Source organism: Balaenoptera musculus, chromosome 5 (genome assembly GCF_009873245.2).
Source record: "Balaenoptera musculus isolate JJ_BM4_2016_0621 chromosome 5, mBalMus1.pri.v3, whole genome shotgun sequence".
In the NCBI taxonomy this organism is placed as follows: Eukaryota; Metazoa; Chordata; class Mammalia; order Artiodactyla; family Balaenopteridae; genus Balaenoptera; species Balaenoptera musculus.
Window position 1 is genome coordinate 25,098,653 of NC_045789.1, and position 23,065 is coordinate 25,121,717.

Below are 23,065 nucleotides of genomic sequence, written 5' to 3' on the forward strand. Positions count from 1 at the left end.
TGACATCCTCTCATTTGTAGTCGAAAATATCTTAGATTTAGATACATACATCTTAAATGTAGATTGGCTCTTTTTAAGATTAGATGAGAACTAAAAATCCTAAATAGAAATCACTAAAAGACTATCCTAAGCAAGGCTTAGAAAAGAGAAAGTAAGAAAGCATGACAGGAGCTCAGAAAACACAGCAAAGAAAGATCTCTTTTAAAATAATAAAGAGGAAACAAACTATTAAAAAATAAATTCCCCCAGAATTTTAAATTAATTTTCTTTATGTGTGTTATAAAATCTAAATTATGTTATTGTTTGTGCTGTTTTTAAAGGAACAAAAAATAAGAATAGAAATAGGATGTAAGCTGAGTCAAAGTGCTGCTTCCCTAGTCTAGCCAAACCCACAAGCTCTTGGCCTTCCATCTTCAGTTCAAGGCCAAGAACAACAAAAACTATTACAGATGCAGAATAAAACATAAAGATAATATTTGTGGGTATTTAGTCTCCAACTGGTGAAAACTGGCGAGTTCAATGTGTAGAATTTGGAGTTTTGGTTTTGGATGGTCAGAAAAGAGGTTTGCTTCATTCACTCTAGTTTGGATGATCTTCCCTGTTCATTCTAATTCAGTCATTAAAGTAAAGGACAGATCTACAAAAGTGTCCTTTTCTGGCTCATATTTTATGCTGAGCAACCTGGTACGACCTGCGGTTCATGGAACTCAAGTTGTTTCTTGCCAATTTGCCTCTGTTCAAGGTATTCCCTGCACCTCAAAGGAATGCTCCTTTTATCCTGGCTACATGTAATCATCCTATAAACTCAGCTCAGCAAACACCTCTTCCAGGAAGCCCTTCTTGACTTCCCTCTGCTCCCTGCCTACAGCTGTCTCTCTTTTGTACTCCCCATCCCCATCTCTATCATGGTTCTTACCAGTTGTGCTATAATTGTCTGTTTACTGCTCTGTGTCCCCCATTAGAAGGTAAACTTTGTGAAGGCCATGACTGTACTGTTTTCTTTGTCCTCATTTTATCTCTTGCACCTAGCATAGTGCCCAGTATATGCAAACATTCCACAGAAATGAGCTTAAACCTTACACCTCAGATGTTTCTCATCATTACTTTCCCTAATAGACGAACAGTTAGGGCCCTGACAACTGTGTAAATTGAGAGGGGAAAATGCAAGGGGGAAGGACATAACTAAAAACCTCACTTCAAGAGAGAACACAGGCATCAGAATAAAAGAAGGAAAACCACAGCTGAGAGAAAGCCCTCCTCACATTTGTCCACAAAATGTTAACCTTTTGACTATATCCTCTCCTTGCCTTTATTTTTCTTCTAGTTTACCCAAGGTGGGCAGTGGAGGGGGTAATAAACTTACAACAGGAAGACAGCTTAAGTATTTAAAGGTATCTAAGAGATGATTTCATTGATTACTAGACAGTGAGATTCACTCTTCCATTGAAGCTACTTAACACCATAAATATGTTAATACACAGTAATGAAAACATATGAAAATTCCAAAAGAGCAAGGTTAATGGTGTGAACTAAGAATGCCACTTGACATATTAGTAAACAAAAGATGTTGCAGTTATTATCACATTACAGCCTCCCAGAGGGAGATCCCTGAGGGAACTTGGGATGGAAACAAAGAATGCCTGCCATCTAGCTGTCAACTGCTATAGCCACCCCGATGGCACACCCTGAGGAGACTCAGAATAAGAAAATGCAGGTTTCTGGCCCCAGATAGCTGAGGTGCACATCAAAGGAATGATTTCAACGAGCCCAGACTTTGCATCTTCCCATACATAGCAAAGCGCTAATTTCATTAACTTGAGATGTCTGGTTTTCTTTAATTACCAATAATCTGTTGATGTTCCGACTACCTGCCCTTTGTTGCAAAAACTCCTATATATCTTGGCTCCCCACCTCGCCTCTTTGGACCAGTTCCTCAGAGTGACCTGAGAGTCCTATCTCTGGGGGCTTGAAGTCCTAAGAATATCCGCCAAATAAAACGTAACTCTCAACTTTTAGGTTGTGTGTGTGTGTTTGGGTTTTTTTTCAGTAGACAATGGACTCCATTGGATTTGTTAAAACAGCAAAAGGCAAAGAAATCTGGTGAGTAAGTAAGTATAAAGGATAAAGGGCCAATGTTATAAGCCAAGATGGTCCCATATTTTACACATCATAGAGTTATAAATACAAGGGCAAAATCTATTTAAACTAGTATGGAGAAAATACAACAGAGATATCTTTGTTAGCATAAATTGATATGATCTAAAATTTGACAAGGTAGTTGATTTAGTACCTCATGAATGAAGAGAAAAAACAGGGAAAATGGGATTTGCTTTTTGGCTGGAATTCCTCAGGACTCAAAATGAATATAGAGGGAAATATTTTTCAGTGTCTCTCAGAATATCTCCTAAACTATTCTGTCCTGCCTTGCTTTACATGAGGTGGTAGCGAGGAGAAGGTCACCCAATACCCAGTTCAGCTGTGTGGTATTGTGAAAGGCAGTTAAAATCAATGGTGCCATATGAGGCAGGAAAAAACTCAAAATAAGAATTTCACAGTAATTTTTAGGGAGAGTAATAAATTCTTTTATTTCAAACCTAAATAATTCAATTTGAACATCTTTCTCATGGAGAGAAGAATAACAGTGCAGTTTTCTGTTACCTGAAGCGTTAATTCAAACGATAAGATATACCCATTATTAGTCATTTGACAAATATTTACTGAGTGCCTATTGTATTCTGGCCCTGGAGACACAGAACTAAATAAGCAACGTTTCTTCTTAAATAGCACATAATCAGGCATCTTCCGTAAAGCAATAGTAGTAGATGGCTTAATCCTATTGGGGGAAAAAGAATCAAGGATATCGTGGACTATTTTGAGGAAAATTGCGACTTATCTGTGAGGCAAGAAGACAAACACCAATAAATTCTCCAAACAGGAGGGAAATTGCCTGTGTTTAGGACTGAAAGAGTAGTCCCCGCATTGTGGCTTAGACTCTAACTTACACAGTCATGGAAATCATCGTTGTCAGATACACCCTCTGTGAGGGCAATGGACAGCACACACTTTAATGTACAGCATGAAAGTGGTCTTTAAAAAATATCAAGGATAATTTCATGACTCAAGCAGTATGGAATTCAACCAAGAAAGATGCTGTATCAGATCGAACGCTTGCTGACAGGGGGAAACTGACTTGAAATGTGAAGATAATAGGAAACTTGGTGACAGGGCCCATTAGCTCCTCAGATTGGGCATAATAATATCAAAGTCCATGGACTGAAGTATTCTGTAGCATCATACTTTTACAAGGAAAACTGGTAGATTTAGGAAATCTAGAGAGAATTGTCTCCTTGACAAAAATTTTTAAAAAGCTTATCTGTGGTCAGGCTTATGAAATATAAATAACTCCTGAGAAAGACAACTGTAAGTGACAAAGAATAGATATGTGACTCCATGTGAGACTGATGAAAAGGAATACTTCCATGAAGTATTTCTAAAACGAAGGAAAACATAGCAAAAGCTAAACTATGCTCTACAGACTTCAGACATTGAGAGCCAAAAAGGAAATCAAAGACTGTCCAGGTCAATTTGGTCATTGCGAAAGAATTGATGTCCAAAGAGGCTGACTTGTCTGGCAGGGTCACACTGCTGGTTAGCAAATTTAGGCTGTGACACCAGTTCTTCAGAAGAGTTTGTCCAGTGCTCTGATATTAACACCACCAGAGCACATCTGTTCTTGTTCTGCTGTAGGCAAGGCACCTCAGTTGATGAGACTTAGTAGGACACCCAACTCCGTGACCAGATAAGAGACTCTGCTGTCTACACTTCCCTCTGTTCAAAAATAACCTCCCCTACCCCCATCGCCCAAACAATACCTCAACAACAAACAGTGTGAAGTGTTTTCACTACCATTTGCTTAAATGAATAAACCAATAATTAAACGGGTAAATCTATTATTTTAACAACTTTACTTGATGAACTACAGAATTATAAAATCAAGCAAAATGAGAACCTCACAATTCTAATACTGTACCTTCTAGTGTGTTTCCTGTTTCAGAGACTATAAAAGCCAACAGCTGAAAGGAATTTGTTTTCTCCTATAACTAAGGTACTTATATATCTTTTTTTAATGGAGTTGTAAATTCTGCCCCCTCTCCTCCTCCTCATCTCTTTTCTCCTCCTGCCCTCAACTCCCCAAGCTCCCAACATATACATTCAACTTGAGAGGCAAACAGGGCATGAAAAAGGTGAGGCCCAAGGGGGAAGAGCTTTTTCTTTGGAGTCTCACAATAGATAAGTGAATTTCCCAAGTTATGCATTAAACCTCTAGAGATATAAATAGAATAGTGAGGAGCAGCTATGAGCTATGACTTCCTCTTGCCCTCACTCAGTAAGCACTTGGTCACTCACTTGAGACTGGCCAGTTCCATATAATACATGAATACAGAGACTTGAGAAGAATGTCAGTAACTCCCTTCACCTAAAGATTTTGAAAAAATACCACATGGGAATATAGTGGATTAATTCCAAGGTTGCTGAGTTTAGACAGATAAATAAATAGAACAGAAGACCAAGGTACACACAGACGAAAGTCATAGGTGCATAGTCTAGCTACATATGCTCTATGTGCACAACACACTTAGATTTGGAACAGAAACATTTCATATATAGCACTTAGTTGTACTTTAAAATAGCTTTTTTAAAAAAATCTAGCTTTTATAACATTTGACTGTCATTTAGCCTTATCTTTCCCTGATATAAGAAGGCTCATAGAAAATATTTGTGGCAAATATATTCCAGGCACTTCCGGATTGCCTGGACTAAGGACATTGAGAAATATCATCGGACCTAAGTGGAGAATCACCACCAAAACTGTCACCTCCAGGAAAAGGGAAAAGCAGTAATCAATCATCTTTCACTCCACTAAGTGAGTATATTTAAATTGCAGAATGCAGCTGCTTCCATCACTTCCGTGTCACTTGTCTTTGTCATATTACAGTTCATATGTTAGGAATTGTACCCTAGTAATTTGGAAGAGTTATTAGTACGCTTCCAAGACTCATGCCTTGCAGATTTTATGGCACAAGAATTAGGAGGTGCAGATTTACTTTTCACTATGTTCCCTTTGTCTCTTCTTCCTTAGGTGATATATTTTCTTACTCTGGGAGCCATTTTTCTCTTTCTCTTTAAATTTATATTAAACCAATCAGTTTTTTAAAACGGCATTTCTCTTTGTGGGTATAAAAAATTACAAGGTTCACATGAGTGAATCACTTAAAAAGTGTCTTATAATTACAGTGTAGATGATTCTGATGAAATTTGATTCATTCAAACTGCATTTAACATGAATGTAATATCTCCCACATTCAATTTTATTTCTCAAAATTGACATCTGGTAAATTAAATAGATTATCTGGATATATTGAAATAAAGGACTAAAGGTTTGGTCAACTTTCAGGTGAAAAAAATATATGTGAGGAAGACCCTTTGAGGATACATTAGTTATTTTATCCACGTGGATAACTTATCAAGTACTTTATGGTACATGGCTGGTCTAGCTGACCGGGTAGCCCCTTCACTGTTTAATGCATGTCCCTCCTGGTATTACATCCTTAATAAAAAATTTTTTAAATACATGTCACTTGGTCATAGGTTGAGAAGCAGCTGCTCTTCTTTGGTTTAATCCTTCATTCTAATAAGTACATTTAATGGGTTTTTTGTTGCTATATTTTATTTTGAGTCAAAAGGTTGCCTGTCTTTCTCCATCCCTTATTATTAGTGGCTTCCTGCAGGGGAAAATTGCTAATAGTTTAGGGGTTATGTATTAGTAAGCCTTTGAAGTTTGCATCACTCATTAATCTGATTATCATGCTATCCATGTCACTGTTGAAATGTACAACATAGAAGGCTAGAAAAATATTAAGGTTTATTCTATTCTTACACCAACTTTTTAATTAATGGCTTTTTAGTAATAGCATGACCTGGTAATTAAGAGCAAAGGCCTTGGGATTAAAACTGGATTTAAATTCTGGACCTGCTATTCACTAGGTAGTGACCTTGAGCAATTTCCTCATCTGTAAAATGGAGATAATAATACTGCCTTCTTCATAGCACACATCAGAAAGCAAGGTAAGGCAAGGCATATGAGTGGCATCTCGCCTACCACTTATTTGCCATTATTATCACCACTGGTAACATAATTTATAACATAAATTATATCATAATTTATGTTATCATTCAAAAATCAGTTAAATAATTATAAATTATAATTATAAATTATAAATAATTTATAGATACATATTATCACGTATTTTGTAATTTTACCAGATGTCTCAAAGTCATCATTTATCACATTGTTTAGTTCCTTGTTGAAATTCAAATATATTACTATAAGTAACACTATACACACACACACACACACACATATATGTGTACACACACACTCAGGAATGTACAAATGTGTATATGAATTTTTCCTACTGAATCCATATACATGCCGTTTTAACAACTTCATTAAAAGTAATAAACTAAAACTCAAACTAATTAAGAGCTTGACATTTCTAATACTCCCTCTTCTAATATCTCATTTCAGATGATACAAAATCCAATAGCTAAAAGGAATTTGTTTTGCTATATAGTCAAGATATATACATGTATTTATATATATTATATATCTTTCTTACAGAATTGTCAAGTCTAACACCACTCTGATGACGCCCATGATTACCAATATTTAATAAGTGTCTACAGTGGTTCTGTAAGAATGCTGCTCAGATTCAGTATTGAGTTCATAGAAAATTAAAATGTATGTTCATATGAAATGAATGTAAGTTTCCAAAACTGAGGTACATACCTGCATTCAAAAAAGGTAGGTTATCTTTTCCGCTCACACTTTCTGGGGCTGTACATTCACATACCAGTGCACACTAAGAAGGAATAAAAGAAAAAAGAAAAGAAAATATATTTGAAAATGATCAAATAAGAAACGAGATTCTTTTTTTATTTGCAAAACATGAGGTCATGCACACGGTTTCAAAAAGGTCTGAACAAACATTTTTGTAAAACTATTTTCAGCTTTATCTTTACAATGAACCTTGTTTAACTTGTGATTATTTACTTACATTTATATATAATATGATTATATTATACAATTATAGACTACATTTCAGTTCCAGTTAAAGACTACTTAGGAAAGAAAGTTTGTACTTTCTTTGTGGAAAAGGATTAACCGCATGCTAGAGATAGGTTCCTCCTACAGCAAATCACCTATGACAAGCTGAATGGCTTTGTATTTCTGTTGCCTGGGTTGATTTTCGATCAGTAAAAAGCAAATTATCTTCTGGCTTTTAAGTAAAGGCAACTTTAAATAAAAAATAAAATATGTTACAGCATCTAATTTCATAAGGCAAAAAGAGATGTTTGTTTCTGGCAAAACGATGCAAACACTTGCTCATAAAGTATGAGGATACTTTATAAATAAGCTGATGTCTGATTTATGAATAAGCAATTTATAAATAAGTGGATCCAGAGATCATAGATCTATTAATCCATGATAAATACATTCAGCTCACGATCCTTTACAGAACCAACACTTCTCTGGACAGAAGGAGAGAAGAGAGACACAGAGCACATTGCCATGTTCCTAACGAGTGAACCATGGGTGGGAGATACTATCTCAGATAAGCCATCCCTAAGCATGGGACTCTGCTTCAACCTCCTATGAAACTGTAACTAACAGAGGAAGCAAAACTTTTCTGCCCCAGAGAGGCTGACAAGAAACCTATATTCACATAGACAGAGACCAGTAATTATTTCTTCAGATGACTTCCCTTTTATCTCTAGCAACCGCCCCCCGCCCGGCCCCAGCAAAGAAAAAGGAGGGCTGGGAGAAGGAGGAAAGTAAATTTTTAGAGCAAATACATCAGACATAAACAAATAAATGCAAACAAAAACAAAACAAACAGACAAAACCCCAGAAAGTTCTCTGGGTGAAGAGTTCTAAGCGAAACAGCCATCCTTCTGTAGCAAGCATGGTGTTGTCAAGAGACTCCAAGGGCTCAGACTGCCCTCCCTAGTAGGATGTATCAGAATTGCCTGGGCTATTTCCCAACTGTTGTAACTATCTGTGACCCACCTCCGTTCCTCCTCCGGGGAGTGCCCCCCCCTTGAGATTCACCACCACCGAGGTCACTGTTCATGATAGAATGTATTATGTCCCTGAAGCATTTTGAGAAGGAAGACAAATGACTTAAAACATTGATTTAAATGTCACTTTCTGTATTCTTAAAGCCCACTACTCTATCATAACATGCGTCACATTACTCAGGAAATCTCTTGATGGAGAAAAATGTGCTTTCATACTTTCTTTAGTGCTTATATTGAGATCCTAGTTTACTGAAAAAATGAGTAACTGCAAACAGCTCTTAAAATTTTATGTTCTCTAAATCATTTTCCCGACCAACCAAAAGTCAGAGGTGATCCCTTCTTTTAATCCACAGCTATTTTGGAGATGTACTTCCCAAATCACTATAGCAATGTGCAAGGATGCTTGGACATACTTAAAATTCTTTATTTCTCTTATTTGCAAAGTTTTCTCGACTTCTTCCAGCCTACATAGGGCTGTTAAAGTAATCTTTTGTAAACATTATGTTCGTCATATCAATGTTCTGCTCTAGAATGTATATAATGGTTATTTATTGTCCAATCAAATCCAATATTCTCAGACTGGTCCTCAAATCCTTTCATGTTTTGTCCCTGACATCCTTCCACATAATAACTTGGTATACAGCTCTAAGTCATCTTCCTTTCCAAAAGAAGATCATCATCTACAATATAACTTATAGGAATGGTTTAGACTAAACCTTTTTAGTGAAGAAGTCCATAATTCACAGAGATAAGGCTATTACCCTGAGAAACTGCTTCCCTTTACGGAGGCAACCCTGCGTCTTTGAAATCAAAGATAACTTTCTGTTTCCTAACAAAAGGCCCGTTTTATTCCACCAAATGAATACAGACATACGACTTTTATATATTCATATCTTCCATCCACACTGGAAGGTTGATATTTAGGACAATTTTAAACTAATGTTCTTACTCTGTATTTTACAACTCTACTATTCAGAATGCTCTCAAGATTTAAATCCATGGAACATAAACAGAAAATATCCAATAAATATTTACTAAATTAATTAATATTTTCATATTTGGACTCAGCAATTATTTTCTTCAATTGTTTCCTGAGTGTACCTTTTCTGTCTCTATTTATTTAGATTGAAAGTTTTCAAAGCCAAGAACCTTATTTCTTATTTCCTTAGGCCGTTTTTATTTTATTTTTTTACTTTTTTTTACATTGACCTTAGAATCTTTTTGCACTGTGCTGGTTGCTACAGAGAATGCAAAGATGGAAATGATGTGGAATCTGTGCTTAAGAAGGTTCAGCTATTTCTACTGTTCATTGCTATTATTATGATGGATATTTGCAGCATTACACACTTACGTGGGGTGCGCTCTCAATGTAATAACTTTACATTTGTGATTCTGAGCAGGAATAACAAACATCACATGCTTTTTGTACCAGATGTAGCGCCATAAGCCTATTGATTTTGATTAATAGTTTAAAAAGTGTCATTTGATGGTAAGTGTGGCCAAGCAGACGAAACATATGATATGTAAAATTCTTGGAGCTAAATGATTTTGACTCTCAGCTAACATATCAATTTACCATGCACTGAGCTAGAAAATTAGCAATACTGTATGAAAAATAATCATAAAGCTCTGTATGAATCCATCAAGACCAACACTTCATGGCCAAGTACTTTCACATCTGTTGATTTATTCCATCTATCATGCTTTTCAAAGTTTGGTCTGGAGTCTCCTGGAAGTCCCTGATAACTTTTGCCTTTGCACCCTTTGTAGCATCTAGCACAGGGCGAAGACAACTTTATTTTCATATTAATACTAAAATATTATTTGTCTGTTTCCTTGTCTTTTTCTTTGGGGGGGGTGCGTGGCTTGGGGGATCTTAGGTCCCCAACCAGGGATTGAACCCAGGCCCTTGGAAGCGAAAGCGTAGAGTCCTAACCACTGGACCGCCAGGGAATTCCTGTCTGTTTCCCTCTCTCTTACAAGCATAAGGTAGAATTTTCTAGAAGCTATATGACACAATCATTTGACAGTTAATGGTATGTGTGCTTATGTACTCTTCTGCTTTAAACATTTCTTGTTTGAGTTTCTAATATGATAAATGTCTACGGATATAATCCAAATAAGCAAAATCTCTAATACAGTAAATATCAATAGATAAAATCCACATAAATATAAATTTGAAGAGTGTAAAATATGAGAATTGCTATGCTTTTGTGATCTCATTCAGTCTCATGGTGTAAATACCATCCAAATATCATTTGATGACTCACAAATATATAATTCTAGCTTGGACATCTCACCTGAATTCTGACTTGAACCTCCAACTGCTTAGATATATCCATACTTGGATGTCTAAGAGGAATGTCAAACGTAACATCTCAAAATATCCTGTCTTCCTCCAACTACTACTCTCAGTGTTGTTTTATATATATATATATATATATATATATATATATATATATCTTCACTGGAGTATAACTGCTTTACAATGTTGTGTTAGTTTCTGCTGCACAACAAAGTGAATCAGCTATATGTATACATATATCCCCATATCCCCTCCCTCCCACCCTCCCTATCCCACCCCTCCAGGTGGTCACAAAGCCGAGCTGATCTCCCTGTGCCATGCGGCTGCTTCCCACTAGCTATCTATTTTACATTTGGTAGTGTATATATGTCGATGCTACTCTATCACTTCATCCCAGCGTCCCCTTCCCCTTCTGTGTCCTCAAGTCCATTCTCTATGTCTGCATCTTTATTCCTGCCCTGCCACTAGGTTCATCAGTATCATTTTTTTAGATTCCATATATGTCTGCTAGCATATGGTATTTGTTTTTCTCTTTCTGACTTACTTCACTCTGTACGACAGACTCTAGGTCCATCCAGCTCATTACAAATGACTCAATTTCATTTCTTTTTATGGCTGAGTAATATTCCATTGTATATATGGGCCACATCTTCTTTATCCATTCATCTGTCAAAAGACACTTAGGTTGCTTCCACGTTCTGGCTATTTTAAATAGAGCTGCAATGAACATTGTGGTACATGACTCTTTTTGAATTATGGTTTTCTCAGGGTATATGCCCAGTAATGGAATTGCTGGGTCATATGGTAGTTCTATATTTAGTTTTTTAAGGAACCTCCATACTGTTCTGCATAGTGGCTGTATCAATTTACATTCCCAACAACAGTGCAAGGGGGTTCCCTTTTCTCCACACCTTCTCCAGCATTGATTGTTTGTAGATTTTTTGATGATGGCCATTCTGACAGGTGTGAGGTGATACCTCACTGTGGTTTTGATTTGCATTTCTCTAATTGTTAGTGATTGAGTATCTTTTCATGTGTTTGTTGGCCATCTGTATGTCTACTTTGGAGAAATGTCCATTTGCTTCTGAGAAAATGGTAATTCTATTTTTTGCTAGCCTTTCCCCCTGGAGTCTGGCCATGTCTCACTTTCTCCATCAGTCACACCCTGATCCAGCTCATCTGCACTTCTCCCCTGAATCTTCACAATAATCAGACTCCATTCTTCTGTCCTTGCCTCCTTTCAGGCCCTAGTCAACACAGCAGCTGGAACGGTCCTCTTAAACATGAATCAGATTTCATACCTATACTCACAGCTCCTCAACTGTCTTTACACATAGCCCAGAGTCTAACACCTTCATGGGAGTCGGTCTTCCCTGCCCCATGAACCTCTGTCCTCAACTCCTACCACTCTGCTCCTTGACCCCTCAGTTCCAACCACACTGGCCTCCTTGCTGCTCCTTCAACACCACAAGCATCTTGTCTCCTGAAGACCTTTGCTCTTGCTATTCACTCTGTCTACAATTCCTATTCCTTTCAGATATCCATGTCTTGTTCCCTTCTTTCCTGCATGTTTCAGCTCAAATATTACATTACCAGTGAATCTATCCTTGACCAGCCAATTTAAAAAGGCCACAGTCCAGCCCTCCCTAGTCCTTGCACTCTGTCTTATTTTTCCTATAGGACACAGCACCATCTGATCAACAGTGTATTACTTTCTTTTTTACTGTTACTTCCCCAGAAGGTGGCATCCGTGTCTATTTGGTTCATTGCTGAATACCCAGAAACTAGTCCAATGCCTAGAACATAGAAGGTAGTATTGTTTGATGAACGAATGATGACTATTATATGCCTTTTAATATTCTATAAAGATAAGTAGGGCCTGTTATATAATTTTCAACTTTTATATTTAGGGTAGATAAAGGGAGGAAACCTTTTGAGACTGGTCCTTAGCTACACAAGGACTCTAGTTTTTCCCTGATTAAGTCTGATGAAAGTCCACTTAAAACACCTCTTCAATGTATGGGGTCAAAATAACCTAAGGGCAGCAGGTCATCAAAAGACTAGCTGGGTTAGGTTCATAGTCAAAGGGAGACATATTATTATTCCACTTATACCGTTTTTGCCATGGTCATAAATAAGTATGACCTTATTTTCATATAATAATAATTTTGTATAATATATAATTTTCATATAATAAGTATGACCTTCTTTTTGAAGAAATCACTACCACTTTGATCATTAGTACTCTGCAACGTTCAAATATAATATAGACATTAAACAAAAGGGGGAGACAAGGCAGGAGCTGGGTTTAACTAGCCTCACCAGAGGATTGTTAACCCTCCTGCCCTAACAAGAAGCCCAGGCATCTCTGGGGCAGGCAAAGCGGTGAACTGAGCTCTCTCAGTTGATCCTGTTGGCTTTTACTTACATGAGTTTTCTCATCTGTCACCTGACTTGATTATTTTGTCTCCTGGTTCTCCTTTCCTTAGTAGCATTTTTTCTTGACTACTTATTTCAAAGGTTTTTTTAAATTTAATTTCTTCCTCTTTCCTTCATAATCCTACACTCTTCACTACATCCTTATTACACGCTTTATTTATTGACCAGTCAGTTTGTACAGCGCTATATGTAGCCAAATATTTTCCCTTCTAGGAGACAATTTTGGATTTAATTTCTTCAAAGTAAAATTGACTTCATTTATTCACTCATTCATTTTTCTCGTGTCAGGCTCTGTTCTGGGAGCTGAGGGTAAAAGAGAGGACAAAATAGACAAATATCTGGCCCTCAGGAAGTTTAATTCTAATGAGGGAAATAAACAATATATGAGATAAACTAAAAAGATGTAGAATGTTGGACAATGATAAGTACTAAGGACAAAAAAATAATGCAGAGAAGAGAGACAGAGTTTTGGGTAGGCATCGCAGTTTTAGATATGGTGGCAGAGAAGCCTTCGGTGAGAAAGTGATTTTGTATAAAGATCAGAGGAAGTAAAGGAGTGAAGCACAGTTACTGGGAAAAATGCTTCACGGGTAGACTGAATAACAAAGTTTAAGGACCCAATTTGGAAATATACCTGGACTGTTCAGGGAGCAGCAAAGAAGATAATGTGACTGGACTGAAATGAACAAAAATGAGGAGTAGAGGAGGAGGTGAAGGACATGAAGGGGGCCAATACTTAGAGGACTTTAAGTGAGAATTTGGGTTCATACTTTCAGGAAGATGAGAGGCCATTGGAGGAATGACAAGTTCCGCATTACATTTTACTAAGCGCTGTGCTGATAACAGACTATGATGGTGGCGGGGGCGGTCAGGGAAGGAGGATGGAGGGAGTCAGGGAGACGTTTAAGAGACTACTGCAAAAATCTAGGTGATAGACAATGTTGGTTATAGTGAAGGGCTCATGAGTTGCCGGGTTCTAGATTTATTCAGAAGTCAAAATCAACAGGATTTGCTGACATACTGACTGTAGGTATGAGAGGAAGAAAGGAGTCAAAGATGACCCCAAAATTAAAAAAAAAAGTTTGGTATACCTAATGTGATATTTCACCTAATATGTTAGCTTTGTAAAAGGACGATGTTCGTAGGCCTTTTGTGAATTTTTCTTTCTACTGCTACGTGATTTTAACACGCTGTGTTCTATTTCTATGTATGTATATATGAAGTAGAAGTTTGAACCAGTATAATATGGTGAATGACCCTCTGTACAATCTTCCCTTGATAAAAAATACATAATAATATGGTTTTAGGAAACAAGTAAGTAAATGTATGTGAGAGGAAAGAGTTTGGATTTTCTTTTATATTTTATTCCATGCTCTGGAGGTAATGTAAGAGTCAAGATTAAAATGTAATATTTTACATCGGGGTATTGTTATGAACTGAACTGTGTTCCTCAGAATCATATGTTGAAGTCCCAATGTCCCATGTAACTGTATTTGGAGATAAGACGTTTATGGAGGTAATTAATGTTAAATGAGGTCATAAGAGTAGGACCCGACTGCTAGGGCTTGTGTCCTTTACAAGAAGAGGAGAAGACACCAGAGTTCACTCTCTCTCTCCCTCTCTCTCTCTGTGCATCTGTGCCAAGGAAAAGCCTTGTGAGGACACAGCAAGAAATCTGGAAGCCAGGAAGAGAGCATTCACCAGGAACTGAATCATCTGACACCATCATCTGGGACTTCGTAGCCTTTCAGAACTGTGAGAAAATAAATTTCCATTGTTTAAGTCTATGGTATTTTATTATGACAGCCCAAGCTGATAAACATAGGTATGAATCTTTTAGCTGCTCCTTATAAATGAGAGATAGCATGTGTCACTCAATACATGACTATGGTTTTAAGAGTAGTTCCATTTCTTTCTCCCCCATTCACACAAACCAGGGAGAGGGATGTTATTTTAGGGATAACCTCCATTTCAGTTACTTTGTCTTTTCATATGTTTCAGCCACTGACTAACTTCAGGACTTAAATCACTATTAGTAACAGATTGTGTTAATACACTTCATAGAGATTCTGATTTAGCAGATCTGCAAAAGGGTCCCCACATTTGAATTTCTAACAAACACTCCTGATGATTCTGACCGCACTTTGAAAAACACCGAGATAAAGTTATTTCCACATAACTCTTCTAAATATCATGCATAGTGAACCTTATTACATGTTCTTCATGACTATTCCTAGGGATTGCCAGTAGGGTTTACAGTAACTCTATAAAAAACTTCACAAGAGGTCAAGGTTTACTAAGAATCCAGATAGGACAGAGCTAAAACCAACACTGCTTGATGGGTTTACCATTTTAGTACACTTATGACTCCTACAAGGTACTTGCTGACACTACCACTTCCTATTTCTAGAATGGCTCAGTTAAGTCTTTATTTTTAAGTTCACATTACTAAGTCAGAAACATTATGTACGACTTTGGTGGGGCATATTCCTGGGTGTCAAGTTCTCCATTTATGAAAAGAATATGATTCAATTTGTGCTACCCCATAATAGCAACGTTATAAAGGAGTCAAGGGGTGAGCCAGCTTTGAGAAAAGTAGAGAGGTGGCTGGTAATAGATTGGGAACAGGGAAAGCAGGCCTGCTTTGAGATGGGAAGTGTTTTAGCTCCTGGTCTCCTGGCACATGCCCTTAGTTTATTCTGTCCCCGTCTCCCACACCCTCCCCACCTTCTTAGCCTACAAATCCTCCCTCATTAATCTTAGTACATATAAGCATCCACGTGGTGGTGACTAATAGGAGTCTTACATAGAACTCCAAAGCTAACAAGGGTTGAATGACAGAACCTAGCCACAAGACAAGAGTCTTAAATACCCACATCCTAAGACGATCTGCTGCATGACGTCACCATGGCCCTGACATTTGCAAGCAACCTGATTCAAACACTGGGCCTCACTGGAATGTGTTCGTGACCTGGAATATATCCAGAGGGATAGTAGGGAACAGAGAAGAATGAGGCTTGGGGAAGCGGTAAGACCCTAGCCTATGCTGGGCAAGAACAATATTTTTTTTCAAAAGGCCGTTTAGATTTTTTTTTTTTTTTTTGGTAAAGTTAATGATTTGTTAAGTGTTAGATAAGCACCGCACCGTCTCCCATGTAGACGTACCAAAAATTAAAATATGCTCCCAGATAAGCAACACTAAGCCAGAAAACAGGTCACAATAGACCTTGTCATTAAAAAAATGCTCATTTATGAAAAGGTAGGCATTCTAGTACACAAACAAATTCATTTCCCTGGGGGAAAAAACTATTAGCAGTTTGTAAATCTGTCCCGTGCACCTCAGTAAAACAGGTAATCACATTCCTAAGACAGAACTTTAGACTAATACTTATATCAAGTCTCTCTCTTAAAGAAAAGAAAGTAGAAAACAAGTAAAAGCCCTGGATATTGATAATATTGGGCTTTTTATCCTGGCCTTCAAGGAAGCTGCTTCACTTCCAGCTGGTATCGCTCCTCAAGCAGAGCTCCCCCTCCACCGTTTACTACTTCCTGCTTCTCTCTCTGCAATTTCATAAGGCACAAAGTTGTTAAATCTGTCCTCCTTCACATAAAAATGGAATCCAAATTCAAATTGCATCTCTTTCCAAAGAGAATTTCGAGAGCGGAGAAGTGGTTACTTTTGGCAGTAGGCCTTCCAGAATCTTCTGTGCATCTCACATAGGGTTAATTACAGCAGGATGCAACAGTGATCGATACTTTTGTTCGAACTGAGAAGAGGCTGTGTCCACATGGGAGCCAGCTACGAAGAGAATGGTGTTTTGAATGGTGCATGGCTTTGCACAGTTTCATGCAAATAGCCTGTCGGGTTACGAGGATGAGACACACTTACGGTACTCCCATTCCAAAGCTGATTTCTCATTTAGCTTTGGAATAATGAGATTTCATATCCCACAGAGGTAGTGGCGATCCAGGCAGCTGGCAAAGCCGATCGTTTCTAATTTAATCTGTGCAGTGAGCTGACTGGGACCCTACCTTTTGTCCCTGCACATCTGTCGTGATGTGGTCGGCTTCCCCATCCTCAATCTCCCCCATCTTCACGACACTGACTTGTATGGTGCCAACAACCTTGCCACCATCTGAAGTTCTGCAATCAAAAATAAAGGAAGCGGAAAGGTGAGAATCGTCTCTTCCCTGAAAGTATGTCCAAACATGTTTGTTTCTGAAAACCACTAACACTGCTCTTTACCTGCATCGGTTGTAATAAACAAATCTGCTTAAAATACATTGAAACCTGTTACTAGAATCACGAATTGGTGTGGTAAGTGCACGAAGCTACCTCATGAAGGTTAAACCATCTCACGGCTCTCAGCAGTAGCTGCCAAGATCACGGATCCATGCTCTGTTTGGTAACCCCATGTCCCTACAACGGCATCAGCCATGGCTCCTCTATACCAATCACATGGGATACTGTGCTCATCTATTACAGAAGCTACAGCTGAATAAAACAGAAGAGAGTACAAATAACGCTATATTCCTCTATGACCCAGCCATCGGCTACAACATCCGATTTTGTGCCTTTTCATTTTTCTTTCTCAGAGACCAGGTAAAGAAGATTCTCTCCCAGCAAACAACAGAAAATCACAGTACATGAAGACAGAAATTAACCACTGAGATCATTTAGGATGACCCATTACTTTTTCAGATAAAGAAACTGAGATTCAAGAAGATAGAAAGACTCATCCATGGAAACAAACTGGCAAAGCCAGAAACCCAGGTTTTTATCTTCTTTAAGTTTGTTGGTCATTGAACAACTCTTCTCAACTTAATGATGATGAAAATTTTATTATTAAGATTTTCATCATCATCACTGTCATCAACATACAAATTTTATGGCTGACAATAATAATGAAAACCCAAAATAAAATTAACAACCACCATCCTTTAAGATTCTCAAATTTTCTTCTCTGGGCAAGAGAAAATACAGAATAAATGTTGGCATCATGTCATGGGAACACTGTAATACATAATGATATTCTTCCCTTGCACCTTTTTTTAAGATAGGTAGCAAGTCACCCATTGGTATGGGGTGTTGCTGTAACCTATATCTAAGCCTAACTGACCAAGCAACACTTCATTTACTTTAGTCATTTTTTTTTCTTTTTGAAAAAAAACTTTTTATTATGGAAATTTCCAAACACACATCAAAGTAGAGCTGAGTACAGTGAATCTCCACATACCCATCACCACCCACCTTCAACAATTCCCAGCATTCTACCTTTCTTGTATCATCCATCCACTGGCCCTTCCCCAACTTTTTTTTTTTTTTAACATCTTTATTGGAGTATAATTGCTTTACAATGGTGTGTTAGCTTCTGCTTTATAACAAAGTGGATCAGCTATACATATACATATATCCTCATATCTCCTCCCCCTTCTGTCTCCCTCTCACCCTCCCTATCCCACCCCTCTAGGTGGTCACAAAGCACTGAGCTGATCTCCCTGTGCTATGCGGCTGCTTCCCACTAGCTATCTATTTTACATTTGGTAGTATATATAAGTCCATGCCACTCTTTCACTTCGTCCCAGCTTACCCTTCCCTCTCCCCCTGTCCTCAAGTCCATTCTCCACGTCTGCATCTTTATTCCTGTTCTGCTCCTAGGTTCTTCAGAACCATTTATTTTCTTTTTTTTTTTTTAGATTCCATATATATGTGTTAGCATACGGTATTTGTTTTTCTCTTTCTGACTTACTTCACTCTGTATGACAGACTCTAGGTCCATCCACCTCACTACAAATAACTCAATTTCATTTCTTTTTATGGTTGAGTAATATTCCATTGTATATATGTGCCACATCTTCTTTACCCATTCACCTGTCGATGGACGCTTAGGTTGCTTCCATGTCCCGGTTATTGTAAATAGTGCTGCAATGAACATTGTGGTACATGACTCTTTTTGAATTATGGTTTTCTCAGGGTATATGCCCAGTAGTGGGATTGCTGGGTCGTATGGTAGTTCTGTTTTGTTTTTTGAGGAACCTCCATACTGTTCTCCATAGTGGCTGTATCAATTTACATTCCCACCAACAGTGCAAGAGGGTTCCCTTTTCTCCACACCCTCTCCAGCATTTATTGTTTGTAGATTTTTTGGTGATGGCCATTCTGATTGGTATGAGGTGATACCTCATTGTAGTTTTGATTTTCATTTCTCTGATGATTAGTGATATTGAGCATTCTTTCATGTTTTTGTTGGCAATCTGTATATCTTCTTTGGAGAAATGTCTATTTAGGTCTTCTGCCCATTTTTGGATTGGGTTGTTTGTTCTTTTGATATTGAGCTGCATGAGCTGCTTGTAAATTTTGGAGATTAATCCTTTGTCAGTTGCTTCATTTTTTAAATTTGTGTTTAACTTTAATCTGAATACGAATGGTGTCTTTCAACCAATTCCTTCAAAATGTCACTATTTTATTACTGGAGGTGTCAGAAAACAGGAATAGGAAAATTAGTATTAGTAGTTTACTAAAATGCTAATTAAAACAGTGAATAAGTTAGGCGAAAAGGAAACCCAATTGTTACCAGATCATAGGAATATTTTTCTCAAAATATATAAAGTACAAATTTAAACACATCTTTTGAATTATGTTTTTAAGAAAACCGAAATAGAAACACTCTGGTGACATATACATAGCTAAGTCATAATGTAATAAAATAAAGATTATGTACATAGAAAAATACAAGTGGTTTACTTAAATAGTGTATTAAGGTTCTTACTAAAATTAAAATAAAATGCTTCTTGGTGATTTTTAAATCAGTGTAAATCATAATACTGACTCAATTATTTTAAATTAACATAGAAAACTTAAGCATTCATTACAAAGAAGATGTGTATACAGATGACAGTATAATCTATGATTTCATAAAAAACTACATTAGCTCCAATTCTGGGATGATTTTAATAATTAATTATACCATTTTCCTACTTGAAAATGACATAATAACTTGTCATAAATCACGATGTGACATATCTCTGTACAATTGTTTAGTACCTGATAGTGAAATAGATATTTTAATAAAAGCCCTGGTTCAACCCACAGGTTTTTCTAGAAATTTGCAGACTTCTTTTTCCCCCAAACTGATACTCAATAACAATTAAAGACACCTTTTCCTTCTCATAGGCATTGTTTAAAATTTTTGCTTGAGCAAACTGAGCTTAATTTCTAGGTATACAAAGCTTAGGTATAACGTTTCAAATTTTTTCATTGACTAAACCAAATAATGTCATAATGATTTGAATGAGAGGATAGACTTCTCACACCCTCCCCCAGGACTGGATAATAAACCAATACATGCAATAATTGTTAAAAGTGTGAACTCAGGAGTTTGAGTTATCTGCTAGCTTCATGACCTTGGACAAGGAACTTAACCATGTGAAACTTTGTAAAATGGAGACGATAATTTTGTTGTAAGGATAACATTGTGACACGATTTATGTTAAGTTCTCAGCACAATGACTTACACAAAATAAATGCTTCTTCCTACCCCGCCTTCATCCCAGTAGTAGTAGTAGTAGCAGTATCAACAGAATTGCTATTGTCATTAATGTATTATATTTCATTCAATTCTCTTTAGAAATTTTACTAAAATGGGCATCTAAGACTATAGTAAAAGATTATAGGATTTCAGGACACATGCATTTCAAGAGTGATTAAGTGTTCATTAGAGGTACAAAGACTTAGTAATGACAGATGGTGTTATAAAGCTTACATTCCTAGAAGTGCAAAGAACACACGTTTATAACCAATTACAATACAAAGTGAACCTTTCAAAGTGCCAAAGGTAGATGAAGACGCAATGCACCATGGGAGTATGGGAGTAAGCTTCCGAACTATAGCTTTATTTATTCCCTTTAAAAAAGCTTCTGGCTTCTTTTTAAATACAGGCATATCTTATTTTATTGTGCTTTATTTTATCGTGCTTTGCTTTTTTGGAGCTTCACAGATATTGTGTTTGTTTTTTACAAATTGAACGTTCGTGGGGACCCTACGTTAAGCAAGTCTATCAGTACCATTCTTTCCAAAAGCATTTGCTCACTGTGTCTCTGTGTCACATTAGATATAGGGACACTAGAGAGATTCTAAAACCTTTTTGTTTTTCACAAACCATTTTGGATAAGAATCTCTGAGTACCTTAAATCATGCTTCTTCACCTGAGATTTGTGGGAGACCGAATGGGGAATTCAGGTTATAAACTTAAGAACTAAACACAAGACACCCAAAATCATGGGTCATTCTGTCAGTGAACTGCAATGTGAAATGTAGAAGCCATTTCCTTTTTATTCTGTAACAATTTACAACCCACAGAGCATGGATATTCAACACTTCTCTCCAGTCAGGACAGTCGCAACTGAAATACCTATTTCATGTTTCCAAAGGCTGTTTCAAAGGTGATTTCAAAAACATTTAGAAAAAAATCATTCTTAAGTGATTAATGATACTTTCAATTAATCACCCATCAAGTTCAGGAGGCTACTACTAATTGCTTAACCATTATTCATCACCAAAATTCGACTAACTTTTATCTAATAGAAATTCATCCTCTCTGCATGGGAGATATATTGAAGAGACTCTAGGCTAGGAATCAAAAAAACCAATACTCCGTCCAGCTCAGCTGCTCACTAGCTATGTGACCAACAACATGTTGCTTCAGTTCCCTGGATTTCAGTTTCTGTTACTGCAAAACAAAGCGTTGGTCTTGGACAGTTATCATATTAGCACTCAAGCTTCATGCTCTGACATGGTTGGAATCCATCAGGTGATCTCATCATAGGCTATCATGGGCTGATACAGCCTTGGGGAAAATCTTGGGCACACATCCTAGCCTCTTCTCCTCACTCCCCACCTTCCCCTCCAACCTTTCCCCAAAACAAATGAAGCAAACAAAATGCATGCCAAACCTAGAAAGTAACTTTAACACTTACAGTCAAATACAAGGGCTAGTTTTCCTTATAGTATCCACTGTATACGTATATATTTTACTGCCATTATGGCACTGCATCTTGGCACTTTCACAAGGATACAAATTTGACTGAACTAAGAAACAAAAGAGGTCTTCGTACACTTCCCTAGCAATTTATACGGCAATAAGAACAGGCTGCAGTAATAAATAACTATCTCAATCTATAGGAAGAAGAAAAAAAAACTACGCCATTTCACTCTCTTGCCAGGTCATTACCACTGCTTACTGCAGAGAGCTATAAGAGAAGTAAAAGATGAATAGTTCATGGCAGCCACATTATTTCAATCACAACATCAAGTTCCCATTTCCCTCAGCAGATACACTTAAATATTTAACCACGCCAACAAGATGGAAGGCAGAGAAAGGGAAAATTTCAGCAACGCAAATCTACACCTCCTTATCACTTAGTTTTTCAGCATGCATAATACATTAGTGATTAAGTTTCTTTAAAATCTTCCTTTAAAATAACTCCCCTGGGACTTCCCTGGTGGTCCAGTGGTTAAGACTTCGCCTTCCAATGCAGGGGATGAGGTTCGATCCCTGGTCGGGGAGCTAAGATCCCACGTGCCTTGTGGCCAAAACACCAAAAACATAAAACAGAAACAATATTGTAACAAATTCAATAAAGACTTTAAAAATGGCCCACATCAAAAAAAAAAATCTTAAAAAAAAATAAATTAAAATAAAATAACTCCCCTAATGCTTCCTAATGAAATATTCAATTTCACATGCTAAAACATACAAACATTTTAGAAGGAAAAGGGATGTGAAACAGTCTTCTAACAAAAGACAATTTAATGACACTTTTCCTCTAAACTTCTTCACCACCTACTGTACCATCCTTAGTAGAGCAAAAAGAAAAAAAAAAAATCCTATGGAAATGTTAAAGGGCAACATGTAAATACCTCCTCTCTTTTGGAAATGCCACAGAGATACAAATGACTCTGTAAACATCCAGGAGAAAATCATCATTAGCACTGTCAGTCTTTGTGAATATAAAGTAGTCTTGGGATCATCACCTGGGAGACATGCCTGGCATTTAACCCATCTAGACACGTAACTGGGAAATGAAAATCTCACCTGGACAGAAAAATAAGCAAAGGCCATAAGTAAACAAGTGCCACTAACTAACTAACAAGTGCATTCTGACTGCCTTTCTGGTGAA

General features: G+C 37.2%; 1 protein-coding gene across 9 annotated transcripts in view; it reads right to left on the bottom strand.

Annotated features, from left to right (window-relative positions):
* The window catches only part of INPP4B (inositol polyphosphate-4-phosphatase type II B), a 745,855-nt gene that overhangs the window by 192,679 nt on the left and 530,111 nt on the right, over positions 1 to 23,065 (bottom strand). For all 9 annotated transcript variants that reach the window (XM_036853321.1, XM_036853318.1, XM_036853314.1 and 6 more), the window contains 2 exons: positions 16,919 to 17,030; positions 6,851 to 6,923 (listed from right to left, as the gene is read on the bottom strand). In XM_036853321.1, coding sequence (XP_036709216.1) covers positions 6,851 to 6,923; positions 16,919 to 17,030 — 185 coding nt within the window. The remainder of the gene's footprint in view (positions 1 to 6,850; positions 6,924 to 16,918; positions 17,031 to 23,065) is intronic.